The 24,859-nt window shown below is 38.6% G+C and overlaps 1 protein-coding gene across 1 annotated transcript in view; it reads right to left on the reverse strand.

Annotated features, from left to right (window-relative positions):
• SCUBE1 (signal peptide, CUB domain and EGF like domain containing 1) overlaps positions 1–24,859 on the reverse strand; it is a gene marked incomplete at both ends in the record, with an annotated part of 218,245 nt that overhangs the window by 6,106 nt on the left and 187,280 nt on the right. Inside the window, 10 exons of the mRNA XM_084301766.1 lie at positions 1,007–1,168; positions 2,042–2,209; positions 5,386–5,547; positions 6,955–7,158; positions 8,314–8,472; positions 10,474–10,590; positions 12,093–12,185; positions 13,742–13,861; positions 17,131–17,253; positions 18,812–18,928. Coding sequence (XP_084157892.1) covers positions 1,007–1,168; positions 2,042–2,209; positions 5,386–5,547; positions 6,955–7,158; positions 8,314–8,472; positions 10,474–10,590; positions 12,093–12,185; positions 13,742–13,861; positions 17,131–17,253; positions 18,812–18,928 — 1,425 coding nt within the window. The remainder of the gene's footprint in view (positions 1–1,006; positions 1,169–2,041; positions 2,210–5,385; positions 5,548–6,954; positions 7,159–8,313; positions 8,473–10,473; positions 10,591–12,092; positions 12,186–13,741; positions 13,862–17,130; positions 17,254–18,811; positions 18,929–24,859) is intronic.

Below are 24,859 nucleotides of genomic sequence, written 5' to 3' on the forward strand. Positions count from 1 at the left end.
TAAAGAGTCCCATTTGGCAGATCAGTTTTGCATTCCGAGCTTTCAAAATTCCTATTGAATTTGCCGCAAAAGTGTGATTCACCAAGTTACTTAAGCTTGACCTCTCCAGGCCTACACATCTACATAAAACTAAATAAATGTTTAAATATTTTTCTTAATCCAAGCCTCAAAAATTCTGCAAGGTCAGAAGCTGGCTTGAAAACAGAAAATATCTAAGCCAACAAAGTGACTGTGGATGTGTTTGCTTTACTGGAAATTAGCAAATTTCTTCAAATTTCTTCTTATTACCTATTTTTTTAATCAAATTACATTAGAAGTGACAAAGAGCTTCATAGGTATACAGCACATAATCAGAACAAAAACTTATGGTAGTGTTGCATATGAATATTTAATTTAGGTGACATTACCTAATTATTATATTGAGGTTCTCTTAAATTAGCATGGTAGGCATGAAAATAAAATGCTTGCCTAAAAGAATCAGTCATTCACAAAAAATCAAATAAAATTGCACTGGAAACCTCGGAGATACTTAAAATGATAACTGAAGATAGAAGGCTGACTATTGCAAAAAAAGCCTACAAGAAGATTTCACTGTCACAAGCAATTATCTGGCATTTACAAAAGTATGCATGACTGTACCTCCTATTATTTTATAATGATTAGTAGCAGTTACTCTGATAGAAGACATTGTGCTCTACAGAGTCACAGAGCATATACACATAACTGCAAAACTTATGGGACCTGGGAATATGAAAGCTCAATAGTTGTAACTCACAGAGGGCACTCTACAAAATTACATTAATGCTAAAACAATTATATGTGTCAAGTGATACATTTCCAGGTTTTGTTCTCATTGCTTTCACAATTTTTACTGTTCCAAATGTCAGTAGGTATATGCTCTCTGAGAAATACAGAACTGGATTCCAGACTGACAGATGGGACCTTCAAGCTGCTGTTCAGATCCACAGAAATGTGTCACCTCACAATTAATACATATGCAACTTACTTTTGCAATGTGTAACGTTAGTGGAGCCATCAAAATCTGTACTTGTGTTCCCAGGGCAGGTGATGCAGTAATTTTGGCCAAACTCGGGTTGGTATGTTCCTACAGGGCATCGGATACATCTGTGTGTTGTGGAGTTGTAGTAGTGTCCAGGAGAACAATGAACTGCAAAGTATGAGACATATTATTTTCAGAAAGTAACAATCTTCAGTGCAGACAGCTTCCTTCTACCCTGGACATACTGCATGATTCCATACTGAAATATACTTACTAGGCCATAAAAGGCAAAAAAGACATCAGCTCACTCTATTTCCAATTACAAAGGACCTTCTAACTAGAATCCTGTTCTGAAGACTACAGCTAAATCTTCATGAACTAGTAACGCATGCTACATATGTCTTCCACTGTATTTAATACAGTGGTTTCTAATGAGTATATAACAAATGGAAGCTGATACATATTGCCTCAATGACAAAAATGTCTTTCACAATAGCAAGAGAGAAGTTTCCATTATGTATGTTTGCCAGGATCAGCATGTAATTCAAATAACTAAGCCAAAGTACATTTAGGCAGATTCCTTCTTCACTATTTGCACTGGAGGCTGTCATCATTGTGCACACATGTTGCATACTTACAGTTTGTGTCCAGCCCATTTGTAAAGAACTCTCAACTTCATATAATTTCTATAGTGTTTAGTTTTTCTAATTTGGTAAATAAAAATAGGCAACATGGGAAGACCAAAGCATTCTGATGCAAGTAGATTTCTTGCCATGCAGTGATGCTGATTTACTTTCCAGTTGCAGTGCTGACGCAATATGTGCCTGTGGTAAATTCCAAAGAATACCATAAAGCCAGCTCAGTCTCCACAATCCCAGGAGATCATGCCTAAATTTACAGATTTCTGGATTTAATCACACAGAGTGTTGCTACATGCAATGACTATGTTTGTTTTGGAGACTCAAAGTCCCTTCATACTGAAACTTACAAACAAAAGGGCAAGCAGCAGGAAAATGAATCATAGAAAGATTTGAAATTCACCTTTGGTTTCACAGTCTTGAAAGGAAACAGCACCTTCATACTTGGTAACCAGCCCTCCACCACAAGGAAAGCAGAGGGTCCTTCCTGGTTCAGGCTGATACGTACCAAGAGGACAGATTCTACAAGGTTTAAAACCATCTGAAGAATAGTGTCCAGGAGAACACTGCCCTAGAAATTGAAAATGATCATCTGTATTAGTGAGACTACTTTTCTAGACAAAGTATAAATACAGTTCATAGTTAGCAACGCTTTCTTTTCCCTAAAAATGTATCATCAAGACAGCTGCAGATCAAATGTTAATCTTACCTACTGAGTTTGTATTGCTCCTGTAATTGCTTCCTAAAAACAGGGCCAGGAAATAGAACTATTCTCTTAATAAACTCTTTGCTTTTTTTTTTTTTCCTTGTTGTTGTTGTTTGTTTGTTTTATTATCATTTACTTATTAATAAGGGCTCTATTAAGATGTTGATACTTTGCACTTGCACAGACTCTTTCATCTGAGAATTTTCAAAGTGCTCTGTAGGAAAAAAATGAATCTTTGCATCATAATTATGACCAAGTCATTGTTTTTTATATCTCTATCTTATAGATATGGAAATAGTACATCATGGCATTTGCCAAACTGGATGGGAACAGTCTGGAAACTTGCCTGTGAGAATAGCTGACACCAGTAGCTTTTTAGTTAGCTGTGAAAACTATTGTTTCTCAGAAGCTCTTCTGCCAGAAAATGGCAGTTTATGAAAAGCAAGGCACTTTGTGGAGGTACCTACTGACAGCTACAAGGTAGTTTCAAAACTTGCTCTCCGGGCAATTTCTGATAGGTGTTTCTTTGGCTTGGTTCTTGCTAGCTTGAGTAGTTTACTCCTCGACAACATACCTGTGAATCAGGATGTCAAGTTTTTCAGGATGATGGCATTAGTACATATCTTTACACCACCCCAGCCTGGGAGATAAGTATGTTGAGATGTGTTAGGTGTTTCCTGAGGTTGCCTAATGATGATACTTTATAATTTAACTTCCCTAAGAACTGAACAGCAAACGGAAACAACTGTCCAGAAGGTTTTGAGAGCCCTGGGTGGGGTTGGGGTCTCTTACCAACCCTGACACTGGGAAATGTTGAGGACCTCCAGCATCTTGGGTAATTGGTGCTCAGGATGAACAAGAACTCCTGAGCAAATGTAAAGTTCAAGTTCTGTCCCCACAAAAGTCAAACTTATGTTCAACAGTGGGACCAGGATCTCTGGGGTTTAGTTTCACGCCCATCCCAGCTGGCTTGGAATATGACTGTACAAGTTGGCTGCTGTGACACAGACCTCTGAGACATGTTATAAGATTGCTAATTTGAAGGCAATTCTGCTATTCTTTTTGTAGCAAAACTGATCGACCTGGTCTAGTCCAAGTGGTCACTGGACTTTAACATGAAGGCAGTTAATGAAGAATGGTTATGTATCTGGATTTCAGTGATTTCAGTGTGAAAATTAAGAACTTGTGAAATGTGGCTTACAGACATCCTTTTAAAGAGAAGGTGTTTAATACTGCTAAATACCTGCTGCTTTCAGCACTAATATGTCTCAGTCCTTACCTGGAGATGTATATAGAAATGAGATAAGTTGTTTCCTTCATGCCTTTTGTATTGCAATTGCCTACAAAATGTATCTGATCTGTTTTCTGTGAAAAATGCTCCAAATGAACAGCTTCCTAATCAAGTTTTGGGCTTCTGTCTACACAGATCACATTTAGGTTAGGTATCAAACCATCTTTTTCACTTGCAGCTACAACAGGGTTCTATTACAGCCACTTAAAGTCTCTTACAAGCTTGCATGTGCTTCACCTGTAGATGAGGATTTCAGTCATAGGCTATTTGTTACTACAAAGGCTTTACTGCTCCAGAAGAGACAAGAAAACACTATTAATTACAGGTGGTGAGGTTTCTAACAATGACAATGTTCATCAAAACAAATTATTTCATTATATATACTGAAACATTTTATACTGTTGATAAAATCTTTAACAGGGAGATTCATGAAGTCCAAAGGATATTCTCTTGCAACTTTCAGAGAAAGAGAAAATGGGACAGTTGATCAGAGAAAAAGACCTATGATCTGACAACAAATATTTTGAGACAAATCCACTCTGAAAAAAATAACCAGAAAGCTTTCTTTTTGCTGTGCAGAACAAAAATTTAAATGCAAGCCTTGCCAATTGTGACGCAAAACAGTCTTTTCCTGCTAGTTGTTGCACTGCTCTGGTTAGTATGCTATATCAAACATTTCTAAACTCAGACTGTATTTTGTTAATCTATTCTTGTTGGATTTTGGCTAAGTAAAGTCAACATAATTAAGATGCATGGGCATTTCAAGATTTTTCCAGTGATAGTTCCTTCATGCAGGGTATCAGGAAAATCTACCATATGTTTGGCTTGAGACACTAGAGTTTTTATTCAGTGGATGGGGAAAATGGCTATTTCTCAATTGTCATTCATTGTGCATTCACCCTAGATATCCTTGAAACAAGCATTAATGTAAATTACATGAATGAGTTTTAAAGTTAGAACTTGCAAAGCAGATAGGAAGATTTCTTTCAAAGTCAAATAATATATCTGCTATAAACTAGATTTTGCTCATCTGTAGTGAAATAAGGTAGAGAAAATAATTAACAGGGATGTGTTAAAAACACATATATTTATACTGATCAAGTTACAGTAGCAGCATTTACAATACAAACTGAATATCACAGCTCCTTTCTGAAACCAGGGATTATCATCATTAAAATCTAATCTATATATCATGAAGTTGAGTCAGAGATGCTACGTCACTTGCCAAGAGCTACACTGAATTTATGCAGCATTGAAACTTGTAGTCATTAGCTTTAAGCCCAGGTACAGATCCTTGCAGCACACTATCTCAAAATTGTGATTGCTGCCAATTAGACTGGGTAAACTACATCCCATGCAAAACATTAAATCAGGAGGTTCATTAAACTTGCCAATAACAGCCCAAAGTAATCTATCCCTTTGGCTCACACTATACCTGATGAGTCCTTACAAGTCGAGGTATGTCTGTCCAGATTCCATACCTGACTTGAAGCAAGGCAGTTTTCTTGGCTTGTTCATTTCCATACCATAACTCACATTGTAGCAGCAGGTCCCATCTTCGTGTTGGCAATGCCAGCATGTCAGCAGATGGAACAAGCCAAAACATTTTGTGTATTGCTTGTAAGAGGACAGAGATATCTTCTGTTACCTTTACAAGACAGAAATGTGGAAGGATCTCCCTTCTTTTAGCCTCCATGCCTCACAGGCTGTGTGGCAACACCTAATCCTCTTATAACCAAATTAAACTTGCCTCCACATTCTGACACATTCCGGGCGCCCGCTACTCCCTGTCCATCGTTACTTGGGCAAGGCTCACAGGTAAGTTGACCTTCTGTGTCTTGGTATGTTCCTGGTGAGCAAGGAATGCACTGATTATGTTCTCCGCTATAAAAGGTGCCCATGCTGCAGGTAACTGAGAAAAGAAAAGGGGAATCTGCATAAGGACTTTAATTTTGATCATATCATTTGCCTTTACTGCAAACATTTAGAGAAGATGAGTCTCTTTGGCCTCGGTATTATTAGTGGCACTTTTGCGTATGTTAGGCAGGATCCTTACCCGCTATAAACAGGCCAATCTGGGATCTGTGGTCTAGCTCAATTTATATCAGTGCAAGGTCCTTCTATTGCTTAAGCTATCAAATGATGTTGTTCTATGCTGAAGCGCTATCAGACATATGTTGTTAATAAAGCTGATGCAGTCTGAAAATAGTATACTGTAGTTAAATTAAGACAGAGTTTTATAATGTATGGGAAATTATGTGATTTTTTTTTGTTTATACTAGGTATATTTATGTATTGGTTTTATGGAAGAAGATAACAGAAAAATTTGTCTCCTGTAATCAGTTCTAGAGATTACTCTGAGGGCACTGTATCCCATGTAATATTTTCTTTCTTGACACTCAAATAGCCCAATTAGTAGGCATTATATATGTATGTATATATATATATATATGTATATATTAATCCACATACTCTTCTTATGGCAACAGGACACATAATTGTATTAAATGTTTTTCTCTGCTTGATATAGGAAATTAAAATGTATGGGTTTGTAGACACTAACACCAACAGTCTTTCAATAATAGCTTCTAAGTTCCAGCATGATGAAAATAGCCTCTGAAACAATTCATTAGAGGTACCTATCAAATCTGCATTTAACTCCTCCTTTTTGCTTGTAAATGACTTGGTGCCTGAAAGCAGCTGGAAAAACAGATATGCTGATTTTGAAAATATGATTCTAAGCAATTAAAAAGATTGTGCTGCTGGGAGTTATCATTAATAGTTTTTTGTTAGCACCTTGGCTCTAGAGCCTGGTAACCTGGGAAAAAGCTTAAAGAAATTAGGTATTTTACAAAAAGTTAAACAGATTTTTATAGATATTTTTTTAATTGGATTTCTTGAGTGTTAAACATAAATATATCCATGGGTCATAGATTGTCAGGTCAGGTGATGATGAGAGAGACAATACCAAACTAAACACACAGCACCTAGGCAAACATAATTTTATAGTTTTACAGAACTGTATTTTCATTAGATGCTGGGAGCAAGTGGGAAATAATTACCAAGAGAGGCTTGTGGCAGGCCTTGATATATATCAACTGACAGTGTATGTATGTACATGCTTATTTTGTTTTCCTGCAATCATTTAATGAATTCTCCTCTGATACCTTAAGAACCTCAATGATCTATGGACATACACCAAGTAGTATTAATTTAAATCATCTGTTATCTCATATTTCCTGCCTGACTCGCTAGGAACAAATTAATTTGGGGTTGCTTGTTTTTTGGGGAATGGCTGAACAGAGCTGTTGTGACTTACCACATTTTCCATCCTGCAGCACTTGCCCTGTACTGCAAGCTTCGTGCCCTTCAGTAGCTTTAGCTGGCTTCTGAGCCACTTCATATTCTGTCCCAGAAAACTGAATGTAAAATTGCTGTTTATTAATAGATTTCCTCAGTGTTTTGATTGCAGTTTGCAGCTTCTGCTCCATCCTTTTCCGAACACAGTCAATGTTACAGGTGTCTAGATGGGAAATGATAAGAAAACTAGAAGCAATTGAGATTCATGCTTAAAAAGAGGAGCTTAACAAAAACCTTAGCCTACATTGTACCATGACACCTCTGTTTGCTTCATTGTCTTTTCCACATTAACTGTAGAAGCAGATCACTGTATTCAAAATCAGGCCTTTTACAGGGGATATCAAGTAGTACACTGTGATCTATAAAACTGAGCTTCTTGGCCTGTAAGTGTACACTGAGTGCTGATCTTCTCTCCATCATTAAGAAATTTGGTTATACTGAGTGCACAAGGGAGAGGAGAGGGCTACAGAAGACACCCGTCTAACCAGCATAATCAAGCTGGCACTGTGTGACAATGCTGCGCTGTGCTGTACTGAGCAGCAGTGACCGGTGCTTTGTGCACTGTTACAGGAATGGTGCATTTCCCACTGTGTTGTATTTCCAGATATGTGTTCCAGTTGACATCACTATTATTTCTGAATTTTCTCAGCCAATCCTTTACTCAGTTGATTAGGAATTCTCCCCACTTCCCTGACTAAAATATGTACGTGACACAAAGAAAGGTACTTTCTGGCACAGTAACTTTGAACCACTTGGCTAGCAAGATACCCCTCAGAGGTTAAGAAACCTGCCTTTGAGTACTGGCATGTTTATAGAATTCAACCCACATTTTCTTTGGCTGGATTTTATGGCATAATATTTCACCTCATGAATAACTTGAAGCAATTATTTTTCTTCCTGAAGTTTGTTATGAAAACATGAATTTACCAAATGTGTAATAAAAATGTTTGATTCCCAACAACTTACATTTTGGAGGATATTTTTAGTGTCAGCATTACAAAACTTCTAGTTAATCTTTACATTCTCTGTGCATCAATTAACACTTCTGTTACCTGAAGAAATCACAGTAAATTGAAATACAAAACTTAACTCCAGGCTTCGAGGGACTTTTGCTGCATTCTTTGCTCCTTTATTCTATAATTTCATACCTGACTCCTTTCAATTAAATGTTGGAAACTGAGTTTGGAAAAGCTGTTGAATGAGGCTTGTATTAAAAGTTTTGCATGGCAGCTGGATGAAGATTCAAAATCAAAAAGATTCTAACATGCAGAGGAACTGAATTATGGTTTCTCTCCTTAGACAGAGGTCTTTCACAAACCTGAGACTTCTTCCGACTTCATCTCCACTTCAAACTCTGCAGTGATATGGGACACTTCTTTTGATGGTGACTTGCGGCCCCGGCGCTTTTTCTTGGAGGAATCACACTTGAGATTCACAAATGTCACATGGCAGTTGTCTGTACAAGGGAATTGACCTCCTTTGTGTGAGAGAAGCAACACAGAAAAGAAATCGAGTAGCAAAGTAGCAAGTGACAGTCTAATAAGCAGTATCTCAGCTGGATTATCATGGTTTCATAACATTTCACATGCAGTTAGACGCCTTTGCTGTGCAATTTTTGGTTTGCTCATTTTGCTGGTGACTGCAGGAGGCAAAAGTATAGTGTAGTAGTGCTCAGCTGTGTAGTAGTAACTTTAATTTTGTCTTTTTCTCTGTGCAAGGATTAGGAAGTTCTTTACGGAGAGTAGTTAAAATCAGTTATATACAGTCATTGTATGCTTAAACCAAGCAAGAGAGTAAGTTTTCATACATTCATGAGAGCAGCAGGCCTGAGACTAGACCATAGCAAGCATGGGCATCAAGAAACAATTGTGACAGCTTTTTCAGCAATGAAAATCACCAGATATCAAAAGGCTTGAAAACCTTTTGATTAGGAGGTTTTGAAAATATATTAAAAGGTTTGAACAGAATGATAAGTCACAAGCCAGAGGAACTTAATGCATTCTTCAGTTATGTGTTACTGACAAGAACAAAGGCCACAGTCCATCGAGACACAATCATGTAAGGATCCTTTCCCTATATAAATAAGTTTATGTGAAAAACATCCTTTTTGATAAGTGATATTTGGAATATATTTGGAATTTTGATAAATTCCAACTCAGGGAGAAATTTCTAGCCCCAAACCACCAGAAGGATTGCATTTTGAGTGTGCAGATTTATGACATAATCTGTTAGACCCAGAAGTTCAGGCATGTAACAGATACACAGCAAAGAGAGCAAAGGACAAGGAAATGCATCCAAGAAGTGTATTCCTATAGTGATGGTATGGACAAAAAAAAAAAAAAAGATAATCTATAACTTTAAAAATGAGTCCAATAGCCACATGTTATTAGAAGACAATACATAACAACAAGGTAAGCATCTTAAGAAGTGAGACTTGCTTCAAGCAAATACTTGGAAAATTAGGAAACTAGAAAGATAAATGATTAGATTGCATGATAAAGATAAAATACATGTCTAAATTAAAAAAATAAAATCTTTAAGCCATTAACACTTTTTGGGCTACCTATTTTTACTCTTATCTGTTCATGATTCATACAACTTCTTACTAGCAAAAGTGATATGACAGATTCACAAGAGAGAATGTGTCACCACTAGACATTTTCTGTAAGCTGATAAGCTCTTCTAAGTAACAATATGAGCTGTTTCAGTTATACTGATGTTGTGTAATAAAATCCAGAAAATTCCAAGTTAATATTATATTTAAATGAAATTCAAATATTTTAACTGCTGTGGAAATGTGCAGCAAAAATACCAAGATACCAACAACAATCGCTTAATTTCCTCTATTATATATCAAAATAAATGTCATGATGATCTGTCAAAAATGTATCAGTTTTATAATCCTTTTTAACTTTAAAAGTGAAGTTAAAAACTAGTAATAATAAAGATTTAAAAATAAATTTTCAAACAGCACAACTACTCACTCCAATATCACAAGTGGTCTAAGGCTGTGTAACATCAGATTTTGATTATAACTTTGCTGCATAGGAGTTGTCTTGCTTATGCAATGAGATATTAATCCAGCACAAAGCAAATAATAGCTTTCACTAGTGTATTTTTTTTAATAAACCTAACTTGGAAAAAATAAACTGAAAATATTTCATGCAAGTTGGTCATAACTTTTTGTGTCAAGATTTTTCTTTTTCATCTTTACAAATGCCAGAAAAAGAATCAGCTTAATTCCAAATTTGTATAGTTTTTGATGAAGACCTTTCAAAGCAACTGGTGACATTTCAGCACTGCCAGATCCAGGTCCAAACCCATGATACTGTTCAGATAAAGGGTGAAACTTGACTTGATCTTAAATTCAGAAAGTATTACTTTTTTCTGTCTGCAGTGTGAAATCAAATTACATGAACAAGCAAACAAACAAGCAAAAAATGAGAATGCTGCTTATGTGCTGGAAGAAAAAACATACCTAAAACAGCTTGCTTCCCAGTATCTTTTGTTTTTTCTTTGCTGCGAGGCCGTAAATGACACTTTGCATCTTTAATTTTAAAACGAGCTTTCTGCTTGATCGGAGGGGCTAAGGAATCTGTTGATGTAAAATATAAAAGCTATTGTTTGTGATGCAGATGAAACAAAATCTAAAACTTATTTTTGAAAACAGACTCAAAAGTCTTCTTGCAACATAGAAAAAAGGCAGCCACCTTGTCCAAAAGGATACATTTCCTTAAGTTTATTTTTTCCCCATAAACACTTACTCTTGAGCCCATAAAGATCAATGAATTTGCTAGTATTGCTAGTATTGCATATACTCTGCACATACCCTTCCCCTCCAGCAAACCTGCATATCTTGGTGGACTTTGGGTGAATTTGTCTCTTATTATGAGAAAAGTTAACTTTTACCATTTACCTGGCTCTAACTGTGACTTCCTATGTTACTTGGCTGTAGTTCTACCCTTGTTAATGCTAGCCAGTAATAAGAATGATAGTGAAGTTATGCTGTTAACAACTGAAAACCATCCAAAGGAAATGTCTCTACTTGACCATGGTCTATGGCTTGCTAGGTTTATTCTTCAGCTTTAGATCCAAGCCAGTCATGACTTTAAAGGCTCCAAGCACGCGCTGCTTAGAAATGCAGCTGCTGCCTGACCTTCTCGCAAATGCTGTGGTGGAAAAGGCTAGGCATGACCTGTCACCTGTCTGCTGCTGTGGGCTGCCCACTGCAGTCAGAGCAAGCGGAGGGTGGTTGCAGGTCAAGTGCCATGGTGTGGGTCTCTCCTTCCCTGGGAGGTAACCTGCCCCTGTGGCACAGGCAGACAGATCTGCTGCTCTGTTAACTCATTTCACAGCATCGTAATTCCTAATACATTCCAAATATATAAGAAATACATGGTTAGAGGACAGGCAAATTGCAGAGAAGCATAGCAAGTAATGACACAAAGTGAGCCGGGATACTATTTCATCTGCTTCTAAGTTTGCCAGACTTCAATCATTTGAGCTGAATCTTTTTATTTATTTATTTATTTTATTTTATGCTGGTTATCAGTTTTAAGACCAATTTTGAAATGTCTCTGCAAAATAATGCAGCTATTTCCGTGAACAAGATGAATGAAACAGAATGTGATCATAAAATTCCCACAACCTTTTTTATCAGGAATGCCAAGAGCCTCAGTGCTTCTAAGCAAGGTCTTTGTAGCTGAGGACTGACCCCACTGCAGTCTGCTGCTGCTGCACTTGTGCTGGCCCCCTTGCATCAATTCCAAGTCTGTGAAGAGCTGGCATTTTGATGTGCTTATTATTGCCTTGCTGGACTATGGAAAGTAAATTACACTAGACACTCGTCTTCATTGAGTATAAATCAAACCTCCACTGCTACTATATTGACCTACAAACACGATGTGGCACTGCAGGGCAGCTAAGCACTCTCCAGCCCTAGAAGAGAGGCTGTGAAAAAGCAAGTGTGCATGTGTTGAAACACAGGCTACCTTAAATCTGGCCTTGTGTAACTTTAGTTGTGCATCTTGCAGCTCAGGGAACTTCCGTTGCCTTTCCTCTAGAGGTCATGGCCCAGGTGAACAGGAGAGCACATACCTGCACAGCTGGGAAGGGTGGCATTGCGTTTCTGTTGAGCCTTGCCTTGCTGGACAGGAACACCACAGCTCAGTGTGTAGCTGTTCTCCGAATCTGCAAGGCACAATGCAGAGTCAACACGCATGGCAACAGCCTCACAAAACACCTGCTCCACTTGTCACTCCCAGCACTAATATACTGCACTCAAGCAAACTTCTTAATATTGCTAAATAAAGAGACATTTAAAGTGCTGAACTGGCTGAAATAGCTTGCCAAAGCCTACTGCTTCAATGTTGACTAGAAATTTTGTTTCTTGCAACACGGAAACTTTACATTTCATAAACAGTTTAGCATGAGGTTAGCTGTAAATTAGATAATTCCATGGTGCACAAGTAGGAAATATTTTACTGTGTTTGTCTGTGGTACAGTCCTTGTGCTTTGATCGTCTCTGTAATTTAAAAAGTAAACCATGTACTTTAGTAATAATGTTAGCTTCAGACCAAGAGAACTTATTGGCAGAAACAAAAACAACATACTTAGAACCATAAAAGGGTTTATATACTGCACAGATAAAACTGTGTATTGATGCATACAAATTAGGTAAATGCATGGGTAATCTCTGTTAAATTGAAAATAAAGTGTGAACAGCTCTACAGCATATAATGCCAGTACTAACACGAAAAGTAGAGACAGTCTTGTGGAAAATAATCCTGTGTCAGGATGAGAACATCCATAAAAAAGTAATCTCAACCCCTAGCTCCCTTGCCCTGCAAAACTGTGTAGATGAAAATTACCTGTAGCAAATGATATAGAAAAGAGGAGGGAAAAAAAAAAAAAAAAAAAAAAAAAAGGATGCCTGAGTTTCTATAACATTCAGCTGAACTACTGCCAAAAAAAATTATTAAAACCCAGCAACTGAAACAACTGAAGTGAAGGATTTTTCCATACAATCTCCAGAGACAGATTTAGTCATATTCATTTTGTATGAGACCGTAAGACAGCTTTTAAGCGGTTGCTAGGCCATCCATTGCTCTGCAGTGTCCCTGGATGAACTGATGGCATTTTTATACTACTGTTGTATGAGAGCTCGGGCTGCCACAGCATTAAATTGCTCAGTGTCCCAGTGCTCCTCTCCTGCCCCTGCTTCATGCTGTGCTCTGTCAGAGGAACCCATCCACTTAATGATTTGTTTCTGCTCCTGCTCAGTCACACAATTGCAGGTTATTTCAGGACATGATGCAGAGTCCACCTTTTTAAGAAGATGCCTGGATAGGCTCAGGGGTCTCTATTTACAGTGAGTAACATGATATCTAAAATTATCAGGGAAATCAACTGTTCAGTTTTTCCTCCACTTTTGACTGAGCAATTTATTTTTTTTTTTCTTTTGCACCATGTTGGTTACGGTAGTTACATCTCAGTTTTTGGGGAGAATTTCATTCTTTTTTTTCCTTCAAACGACACCTCAATTAAACAACTAAGGGCCAAACCTCTAATATAACAGGCAGTCTGCTCTTGTATTTAATGTTTGGCCCAAATTTAATTTATAATGATATTTTGCTCAATTACAGTTGTTCATACCAAAAACTGAATGCACGAATCATGAATATATTAGCATAGAAAAATCATCAAGACACATCCTAGACTTAGGAGGACAAATACTCTGTACAAACCTGGAACAAAAAGAGTATTGGATGGACATGACAGGAAGCAGGTCTCTATTCCTCCTGTCTTACTACACACTAGCTGAGCATTGGGAGCAGGCTTGGCATTTGGGAGACATTTAACCATCTCTGAGGAGAAAAAAAAAAAAAAAAAAAAAATCAAACACTGTACAACCCAGAACCTCACACATCCACTTGTTTACAACAGTGCAGAAAGGTAGAAGTGGCAACAAAGCAAAATCACAGGTCCAGGCATTTCTGAAATAAGCACATAACAGAGAGAAGTATGTGGGTCTTGTGCTTGGACGTAGAAATGAAACTCCTTCACATTTTTAGACCTAAACACTGGATCCAATCTTTTCTTCCAATCCTCCATTTTGGGACTCCAGATCTGTTCTGTGAAATGCAGATGTGTCTAATTATGAGCATGATGCTGCATGCACAGTGTGATCACAGAAGTGACAGGTCCAGAAGTCCTGTCCCCCCTTTTTGGAGGCATAGCTCTGTAGTTCAGCAGGCCCACTACAACAACATAAATGGGAGTCACCCTCACAAAGGTCTATATATTCATATGACCAGTAAAAGCATTTTCTGTTTCTCACTCCAGCTCTCACAGACTTACATCTCAGTTCTATGCTTAAACTTCTAAAAGTAGAAAACTTCCCAGCCAAGCTGGGGTGAGGCAGCACATGCTGGGACTGGGGGGTATATGGCCCCACCAGTCCTTTCAGCCACTGCTGAAACACCCTGAGCTATGCTAGGAAGGACACTGTGACATGCACATAAATGTCAGCTACTTCTCATCAACACCCACCACACAACGCACATTGCTGCTCATACAATGGAAATGTCCAGCTTCTTCTCACGGCTTCATGGCAGGTTGAAGACAGAATATCCTGTAGGTCTTACTCACACTGCTCTCTTTATCTGGGCGAAGGACAGTTTTTATTTTAGCCGAATCTACATACAATTGTTGAGCTGTTGGACCAGTCTCCATGCTTCCCCCTGAAGATGACTGATAATTATAATACTGTATCTATTTTAATTCAACATCTTCTTGGACTCAGATATTTAAATACACCTTTTTCCCTATAAATGATCAGATGCATTCTCAGCTACAGCCAGTAGGTGCCATGTCTATCTGCACCTCAGATAAAGGCAGCCTCACTGCTTGCTTCTTTCCTCCAGTCATTTCCTCCAGAACTCTGCACTGAGGCTGACTGAGGTGCTGGCCACTTCTTCAAGCAGATGCTTCATGATGCATGAGCTGGCTGAATCTAAGGCAGGTGTCTGCAGAACAGTTCTTGTTTCAGCCCCATAAAAACATTTGTTCAGGTACACATGCTTTTCCTCTGGCTGTTATTTGGTACTTCCTCCAATCATGCTCACCTTGCAAGTTGGACTTGGCTGCTTCCTGTTTAGCTCCTGACTGGCCTTGCAGCTGCACCTGCTATTTTTCCTACCCCTCATCTCACCACTGAACCACAGCAAGGTATGTGTGGCTCAGAGCTGGGGATCAGAGCTGTAGCATCTGAATCCTATAGGATGCAGTCAGACTGATTTGGGTTGGCCAGGGCTTGGGAAAAGACAAGTAAAGCTGGGATGAAAAAGGCCCATTCAAATGTGGTAGCTGACATAAGCCTTGCCTGGTTTGGCCTGAGTGCAGAGGAAGGGTTCCAGCAGCTGCCACCTGGGTTGTGTGCCTGGCCTCACCACTGCTTAAATACAAATAAATGCAAGTCCCTTAAACACACCTGATGTTCACATCTGAAATATGAATATGAAATATCATCCTCCACTTACCTCCCTCCTAAGGCCTTTTTTGTTGCTTTGGTGACATTTATAAAGAAATTATTTCTTTGTACTGAATAGACAATACATGTGCAAAGTGTCATTGCTGAGCACAAAAGAATTTTGTTACTGCAAATGTAGAATGCAGCAGGGAGATGACACTCATTTTAAGCCTCATTAAAGTCATCAAATAAAACAGTGTGTATTTATGGAGAAAGATACTCTATTTTGTGTCTCTAACTGAGTATTACAAATAATGAAGAGAAATTTACAATTAGGAAAATATTTTCAATGTTATTATGGGAACAGCATTCTTAATAGAGGGAGAGTGTAACATAAAACTTCTGTTGTCTAACTGTATACCAGACTTCAGAAAACATTAGTCCCTGCTATTAGTTTACAACCCCCTTTCCAGAGGACTAACCAATACTTTGCAAGGGAGATGCAGTAGATAGCTTAAAACCAAACCAAATTGAAACCAAGCAAAACCAAAGAGTTAACCATTTTTTATTCCTATTGTACTTAGTTTGCTATGTAACAGTGAAGGTAATATATCTGAAGGTGAGGAAGATGAAGTTCTTAATGGTGCTTAAGAAAGAAAGTCAGTGGCAAAGGCTGAAAGCCAACTCAAGCCCTTCCAGTTATAAAGTGCTTTCCATAGTGCTGTATCCATGTAAGTGGAAAAAATGCCACAATCACCTGATCACGTAAGAGGCTGGTGCAGTGCCCTCTACTCCAGAATAAAGTGCTTTCCCTTGGTCTATCAGGAGATTCCCTTAAGTAAGGCCCTTCCCTTATTTTTGTGTCTTGCTCAGTTAGGTATTAGACATCAGTTCCAAATGTATCCACAGTAAGTTATTCATGGTTTAAAAAAAAAAAAGTAACAACTTTGATTTGCCTAGGAAAGACCTAAGGTATATAATTCCCACTAAAAATATGAAAATAGAATTATAATCTCATAGAAAATATTTCTAACAGGTATAGCCATGGCCAAGATTGTCCATGTATCAAATTGTGCTTCCAGAATTAAAAATAATCTATTTATAAGATAAACAAGAACAATGATTAGAACAGATATTTGGATTTGCCACAGAGTAAGTGGCATTAGCAGTACGTGCCATCATTTCAGTAGTCTTGGGATTTGTACTTATTGCAATTAATACTTCTTATACAGTTACTGTCAGTACTTTATAATAAGCAGGATAGCTTTGGAAAGAACTTGAAACATCGGGGTATGGTGCTGTGAATATAGATGTTAGCTTGAATTAATATTAACTTTAATTTCTCCTATTTTTAAACAGTTAAATATTTTGGGTATTCTAAATGATTCTTAAAAAGTTGAGTTACATTTAAGGTCACAGAGTTGGATGTCAAAGGACAAAAAAGAAAAGGACAAAATTATAAGATGGGTAAACTAATAATGTAGGAAGACCTAGATTTTTGGGCACAGAATCATAAATTCAAAAAAACCACAACACTTAAAATACAGCATATTTCCGATTCTACAGCCAATCTACAGCAATCCTCATACAAAGCCCCAGGCTTCTCCACTCTCCTGGAGCAATAAAGCATCACTGCAGTCACCTCTGAGTCAGTAACTTACTTACCAACGCAGTCTTTTTTATTCCAGTGCAGTTTCTTTCCAGGTGGACAGACACACTCATAGCTCCCCATTGTATTCAGACATCCATAGTCACAGCTGCCATTGCTGATGCTGCATTCATCAATATCTGAAAATGTAATTAAAACTGAGAACAATATTAATAATATGTGCCCAGTATCCCTGTATATACTGTACACTGGAATATTATGTACATAACAATATCTGTACCTACTATGTCTTCTACATTTACACCTATATAAATGTGTGCAATACAGTCAATAGTCTTGTCAAACAATTTAGTGCACACTGCACATATTTGTCCTCAGACACACACATAACTCCTATTCCTATAAGGATTTACGCATCTGATACAATTTACTTGTCAGGACTAGTTACACTGAAATTCTTGGAAGTACTGACAGGATACAAAACATACTTGAAAGTCTGCAGCATCTGGACAATAACTATTCCATTATATGAAAAATGTAAAAGGTATAAACATCTGTGAGATTCACTCACTTTTACGTATCAGGGAGGTAAATTTTCCATAGTCATTCACAGAGTTTGCTTTTAGAAATTATTCAGGTGAAGGAAAGGATAATATTTGATAGGAACCTAGAAGCTGAAAGGTAGTTGTTTATTCAGTCTTCTACTCCTCAAACAAAAAAATGAAAGCTGAAAGTTTCCAAGAAGGCAACCAGCTACCAAATACATATCACTGATATTTCATATAGAATCTTTGAACTTTAGATACATTAGAAAAGTATTTGGTCAATATGAAGTATAACCTTTTTAGTCTATACAGTCAGAATTTATATGTGCCAGCATGTCTGATCTCTCTTCTCCTCTTCCCCCCCCAACAGAAGGGATGTTTATTCATCAAGCTCACCAGGAGTTGCGCTGCCATGTCCTTATCCCTGGATCACACTCAGGTGCATCTTGAGCAGTAGATGGCAGAGACCAAAATGATGATACGATACCAGCAAACCATCATCAATTTGCTACTCCAGACTCTTTAGTTTACTAAAAAAGCCATAATCTAAAAGTCCTCGTTATGGACCATAGCCTTGTTTTAGGCACTGTGCTAACCTCAACAACATGTGGTTTCTGCCCTTTAAACATACCTACCCATCTGCTTGCTAAAACAGTAGTATTACTTCAGTAGACTTCTACAAGGCACATAGATTGTGCCATGCCATTTAATGTATGCTTAAGTGAGCTGGAATGACAACAGTCAACATGAAATATGCTGAATTGCTCAAACTCTACCTCAATGATAGGCCTCAAAATTTAACTGTCAAAGAAAAATTGTCACTGAACATGTTTCTAAGGGAGGTCTGGCCACAACGGTTGACAAGCTGAGTGTCTACCTGCCTTTCCAAATCACACCCAAGCCCAAACTTGAACTCCAACTGCTGTGTACCTGGCTGTGTAAATCCACACACCCTGCCAATTCCCTCCAGGTCCCAGGTTTGGAGTCTAGTGACCCAGCCAGAGCGTGAGGTACAGGTAGGAAGTGGGGCCAATGAGGGGTCAAGCACACACCTAGGTCCTGCACCAATTAACACATGCAGGCCCAGCCCTATTAGCCACATCTTCCTCTGGAATCTGTGGAAGAATGGCTGCTCAGTAAACAGTTCACAAAGCAAACAAGTAAACTGATGAGCAAAACTCAGTTTCCAAACCTCCACAGTGTGTCAGCCCGTACAAAGTATAGCCTTTATGGCAGAGACATTCAAAGCTTCCAGGGTAGTTGATGCAGGTGTGATCACAGGTCCTTTCAAAGGAACACTCGTCTATATCTGAATAAACAGAAAAAACATTGAGAAGTTAGAATTCATTTGAACTGAATAGCTGCAATTTCACATCCAGCTGCAACATCTTGTTCCTGATAAGCTAGCAGATCTCTTCCCAGGTAAAATCTGAATAAAACACCAGTTTCATTCCTCTAGTGCTTAATGAAGGAAGGACTTGCAGGTACACAGAGCAAGGTAATAAAAGACAAAATATCAAAACTGTATTATAGATATTCACCATTAGGTGGCAACATTTAACTTCCGATCATATTTTCCCAGAAGGACTATTCAAGGTTCTTTGGGGTTGGTGGTGGTGGTAGTGGCACAACGGAAAAAAAGCTTTGAGTTGAATCTCATTCCCTCTTTTCATTTCCTGCATAACCACCAAGTTGAAGTTTTCACTCAAAATGGAATAGCATGAGTTTAAGACTTGCACAAGAGCAAATGAGAAGAATGCCCTAATACAGACAGCTGCTGTGGTCTGTAGTTTGACCTCAGCTACAAGAAACAGCACTTGACCAATGTGGGTGCTCAGCTCTTCTGTTGCTGAGGGGAAGCAGAGGAGCAGCTACCACCTCACAGGCACCCGTTCTTGTTAGTAGTCTACATGGGTGAGAAGAAGCCCCTGCCAATCCCTCCAGTGAATATTACTAACTTCACCAAGCAGTTGACCACTGCTCCGACATCTTACCCACCAGGACAAGAACTTGCTGACTACTGAACAGTTACCATTCCTCTCACATCTTACTCACCAGGACAGGGAGCTGCTCAGACTTCTGCTCTGCCTACATAAGACTACAAGGGGCACTACTTGCACAGCTACAAGGGGCATAAGCAGAATATTACCTGAGAATAAACTATGGTTAGGAACAGATGGGCTGCACCTAAGAGGGAAACAGTCAGAGAGTGGCGTGGACTGGAAGGGACCCTAAAGACCACCTGGTTCCAACCCCCCTGCCATGGGCAGGGATACCTCCCACTTTGACCAGGTTGCTCAAAGCCCCATCCTCCAAAACACATCCTCCAAAGTGCACATTGTATCTAATTCAAGAGAATCTGACCTCTTCCCCTTTAAAAAGTAAGGCATTTCTAATTATTGGTGCTCACTAATGTGAAACCCTTATTTACATAGTCTCTTCCATCCAGCAGCCCAGGAAGAAAGCAATTAACAGCACATTACTTCAAAGACAGTACAAAGGTTTTGCTGAGCAGGACAATATAAAGGTTTATTTGACAGCAGTCATCACAGAAGGACTTGCTGAAAGCCACTACATTAAAGGTACTTTAAATATCAATGTGTGCAATATAACAACACTGACTGAATTTTATCCTCAAACAATTGGTTTTCGTAAATCCTTTTCAATGATCAAATTTTCTGTTAGAGGGACAGATAAATTTATACAATGGCATCATTTGAGAGATGTAACTTCGGAAAAACAAAAAACAAACAAACAAACAAAAAAAAAAAACAACAAAAATACATTCCTCCCATGTTTTGGAGGCAAGAAGGAAAGGAATAGTGTTTCCTTAATAGCTTGCACACTTTTTAGAGTTGCTCATAAACATAACCTGAGCAACACCATTACTATATATAAACTCAGACTTTCACATTGTGCATGTTTAGAAAGGCACGTGTGCTTGAAAAAATGTGGGAAATCACATATATTTTAGGGTACCCATTTCCTATATTATATTTCCAGGTGTTATTTATACAGTTTTGATCTTTAATGAAACATTCTGGATCTCATCTTGCTATTATAAATTATAAATACTTATATTACTATTATATTACTATATTACTTTTATTACTATTATGAATACTTACACTATTATAAATACTTAACTTCAAGAACTAAAAAATTAAGCTTTTATGTGTGTATACATAAAACCAAAGTATTTGTGAGAGTTTATATAAAAATTTACAACGTTGTAAACAGATATATTTTATATAAGCCACAATTCTGAGTGTTTCAAAACATGCACAGAAAGAGAATTCATGACACAGAAAGCAAGTGCTCAGACAAATGCATAATAAAATTAAATACATATAATGAACAAAAAATCTGTGCTATCTGGTTTTATGTATGTGTATCAACCACTTGTTATGATTAAGTACAAAAAAAAAAAGACAATTGAGATTTTCTATTTTTTGCACCTATTCATTTTTAATGCATTTTCCTATATATTTTGAAATATCACTATTTGAGTTGGGAAAGTAATTTCTTTTTAAGGTTTTCTTTATGGTCTTGGAAATACGAAGCTTTTGAATATACAAAGACGTATGTAAACTATTTCAGTTTTCTCTAAAAAAAATACGCAATGCAAAATCATTTGGGAATGAACACTGCAGTTACAGTTTTAAAGTTTTTTTAATGCTTAAGAAGCCACATCATACATCATGGTTTCATTCATGTGCAACCCTGTTCAGTATATGGTATTGCAGGAAATTCACAAAAGCAACTCATTTTCTGGCCTGACTTAGCATGGAAGGCTCTATTTAAAAATAATAATTTCATATTTCTCAATAGTGTTATATATGGAGTGTATATATGGAGTATATTTGTATATGGAGTGTATATATGGAGTTATATATAGTGTTATATATGGTTGATATTAATAAAAAAGGGGCAGATGTTGGATTGTGGTCATGGGGGTCGGCAAGCCCAGTGGTTGAGATAACATTTGACTCTTAATGATGAGGCCATCAGGAACATAAAAGAATTTAGAGGGAACAAAGAAGGGTGATTCAGTAGACTCCATGCAGACTGGGGTTTCTTGTTCTCCAGCCGTTAAGACATGGAAGTTTCTGGGTGTTTGCTGTTGTTGTTATAGGCAAAGTTGTTTTGAAAAGAACTGCTGTGGAGAGAAAGGTATAAGAGGGGAGCCTGCCCTCAGGTTAAAAACGAAGGCAACGCGATGTGATGAAGTTATGTCGTCAATAAAGAAGTAGAAAGAAGGAATGAAAAGGAACAGGCTAGCAGAACAGAGACCAGGACGGGGACAGGCACTTTGATTGCCTCATGAAGATAGGTTCAGCCAAACTCAGCAAACCGCTCAGAGAAGCTCGTAGAGAAAGTCGCTGGAAACAGGCACACGGGAGCTGGACAGAAGCTCAAGCTGAGAGAAGAGGACCCGCGCACACAACTGCCCCTCGCTGGTAAGCAGCTGCGCATTATGGGGAATCATACGTCCTTAGAAACAAAGACTGTCCTGGTAACCTTACAGCTTATTCTCCTTATTAACAATCAGAGTTTATGATGCTGAAATATGGAACCAAATTGAGGTCAAGGTGTGGGACTCTGCAACTAAAAACGACAAGATTGCGGTGGGATTGCTCAGCACCTGGCAAGCAATCTCTGAGACCTTAAAGAGCCATGTGGGGCCACAGTCAGAAACGTGTGGTTTGCCAGATAGTGAGGGAGCTGCGGGCTCGTTTACCGATTCGACTGCTGCACCATGGGCCCCTAAGCTGCTACAGCCATCGAAGGCTTTTGCTGTTACGCCCCCTGGTGACCTGGACGTGCCTTTTGACCCAGGCCTTGAAAATAAGATGGATATGCTTTTCTTCGATCTGGAAGAAAAGGCCCAAAGACCAAGTTGCTTGACAACTTAAAGCAAGACATATTGTTCAAAAGGAATGGAAAATGGAGACTTGTTTGTAATCAAGAAAAGGAATGGAAAATGGAGGCTGTTAAGTCATGGAACTTAAGGATTGTTTGTTACCTTTTCTGATTGTATAGGCATACTCTGGTTTAGTATGTCAAGCAATGTTCTGTATATTTAGAATGTTTGATGTTTGTGTGTGCGTGTTGGTGGAGCGTAGACTCCCCGCACACCCAGCGCTGTTTACTTGCCTTTTATACCTTTTATAAATATTCTTTTATGAATATTACTAAATTCAGATTGAGACTTCATTTATAACAATAGTGACCTTATCCTGTACTATTTTATTCAATTGAGTTTACGTGCTGCTTCCACACATGTTGCTTTGTCCTGTAATGCATTATGGCTTAGACCTTTACAGGTTTTTCTTCACATTAACAAGGACGTGTACCCCACCTTGCCTGTGGAAACAATAGTCTGTCTAATAAGACCAGTCATCTGCTTGCCAAGTAACAAACACTCAGGATGGACAAATGCATTTCTGTTGCATGGATTATTGTATGAAATATCAGCTACTCTTAAACTTATATTGCTTTCACTGACTAGCAGAGATGCTGAAACAAACACTTTTATTATAATACAAAGACCACTATAAAAAGCATTTTTTAGCCATTTAAACCCCTCATCCCACCTCCTGCTGCTGTTCTCATAAATTCAACCTCTGCTGAATTCAGCCTCTTGCTTTGGCTGATTGCATGTGGAAAGCCTCTGCATACACATTTCCTTGCTCAACAACAAGCCCTTTGCTCCCCTCTGCTCCATGCCTGTTGAGGGTAGGGCTAGGCACTGCCCAAGGGACCAAGTTTTCCACAGCACCGTATCTGAAGAATCACCAGTCCCCTGAGGAATTCAGCACTGGTCATAGAAAAGGGAAAAATATGCATAACATGCTCTTCACTAAAAGAAAGCTGTGGTGTGATGCTGGATGCTCAAATCCTCTTGCACTTTTTTTTTTTTTTTTTCCTTCTAATCTCCAAAACCTGTGTTCTGGGTGCTGTGATCCCCCATCTCCCAGAAACTGTAGAGTTGGCTCTCATGCCTTTGTAGTGCTCCATAATACTTCTCCATATTTACCCTGAAAAGATGCATTTATTTCCCACTACCCTCATGATACAGGTATATCTCATAAGAGAATGAAGAAAAGGGAATTACTCCACTTTTCCATATTCACAGACCTAGGTTTCAAATTGTGCACACCACACAACTGGGAAAGAACATAGGTATCTAATCTTTGTCTTCTCTCTATAAACACAACTATGCAATCTGCTAGCGTTATCTATTGAAGAGAAACCCAAAAATACAAAAGCAGGGATGTGTCAGGTTACAGCTAAAGCACTGAAAATAAACAAATTGTCTTTTGGTTTTGTGGTCAAACTCACCACAAACATGTGCACATGCTCACACAAACAGAATTTTTTGTATTGGCTCACTCACTCTGAACTTTTTGGTTTGAGGTGCTTTATTTAAATTACATTTTTGAATCATTTTATCACGAGGAGTCAAAAAGTTTTGTTTTTGAGGAACTGCAGTGGAAAAAAACCTTGAAGTTTCTAGTCTATTTTTAGTTGAATACGTGTATGGCATGAATTCAAAAATAGCCTAAGGTGTCTCAGAACCTTTCAGATTTGCTAGCACTAATCTTATTTTGCTAATCTGATATCACAGAATCACAGAATTTTCTAGGTTGGAAGAGACCTCAAGGTCATCGAGTCCAACCTCCAACCTAACACTAACAGCCCTCCACTCAACCATATCCCTAAGCTCTACATCTAAACGTCTTTTGAAGACTTCCAGGGATGGTGACTCCACCACTTCCCTGGGCAGCCTGTTCCAGTGCCTCACAACCCTTTCAGTGAAGAAGTTCTTCCTAACATCTAACCTAAAACTCCCCTGGCTCAACTTAAGCCCATTCCCCCTCGTCCTGTCACCAGGCACGTGGGAGAACAGGCCAACCCCCACCTCGCTACAGCCTCCCTTGAGGTACCTAAAAAGAGCGATAAGGTCACCCCTGAGCCTCCTCTTCTCCAGGCTGAACAAGCCCAGCTCCCTCAGCCGCTCCTCGTAGGACTTGTTCTCCAGGCCCCTCACCAGCTTCGTCGCCCTTCTCTGCACCCGCTCAAGCACCTCGATGTCCTTCTTGTAGCGAGGGGCCCAAAACTGAACACAGTACTCGAGGTGCGGCCTCACCAGAGCTGAGTACAGGGGGACGATCACCTCCCTAGCCCTGCTGGTCACGCTGTTCCTGATACAAGCCAGGATGCCGTTGGCCTTCTT

The sequence above is a fragment of the Netta rufina genome (assembly GCF_964035555.1).
Source record: "Netta rufina genome assembly, chromosome: 1".
NCBI classification, from domain to species: domain Eukaryota; kingdom Metazoa; phylum Chordata; class Aves; order Anseriformes; family Anatidae; genus Netta; species Netta rufina.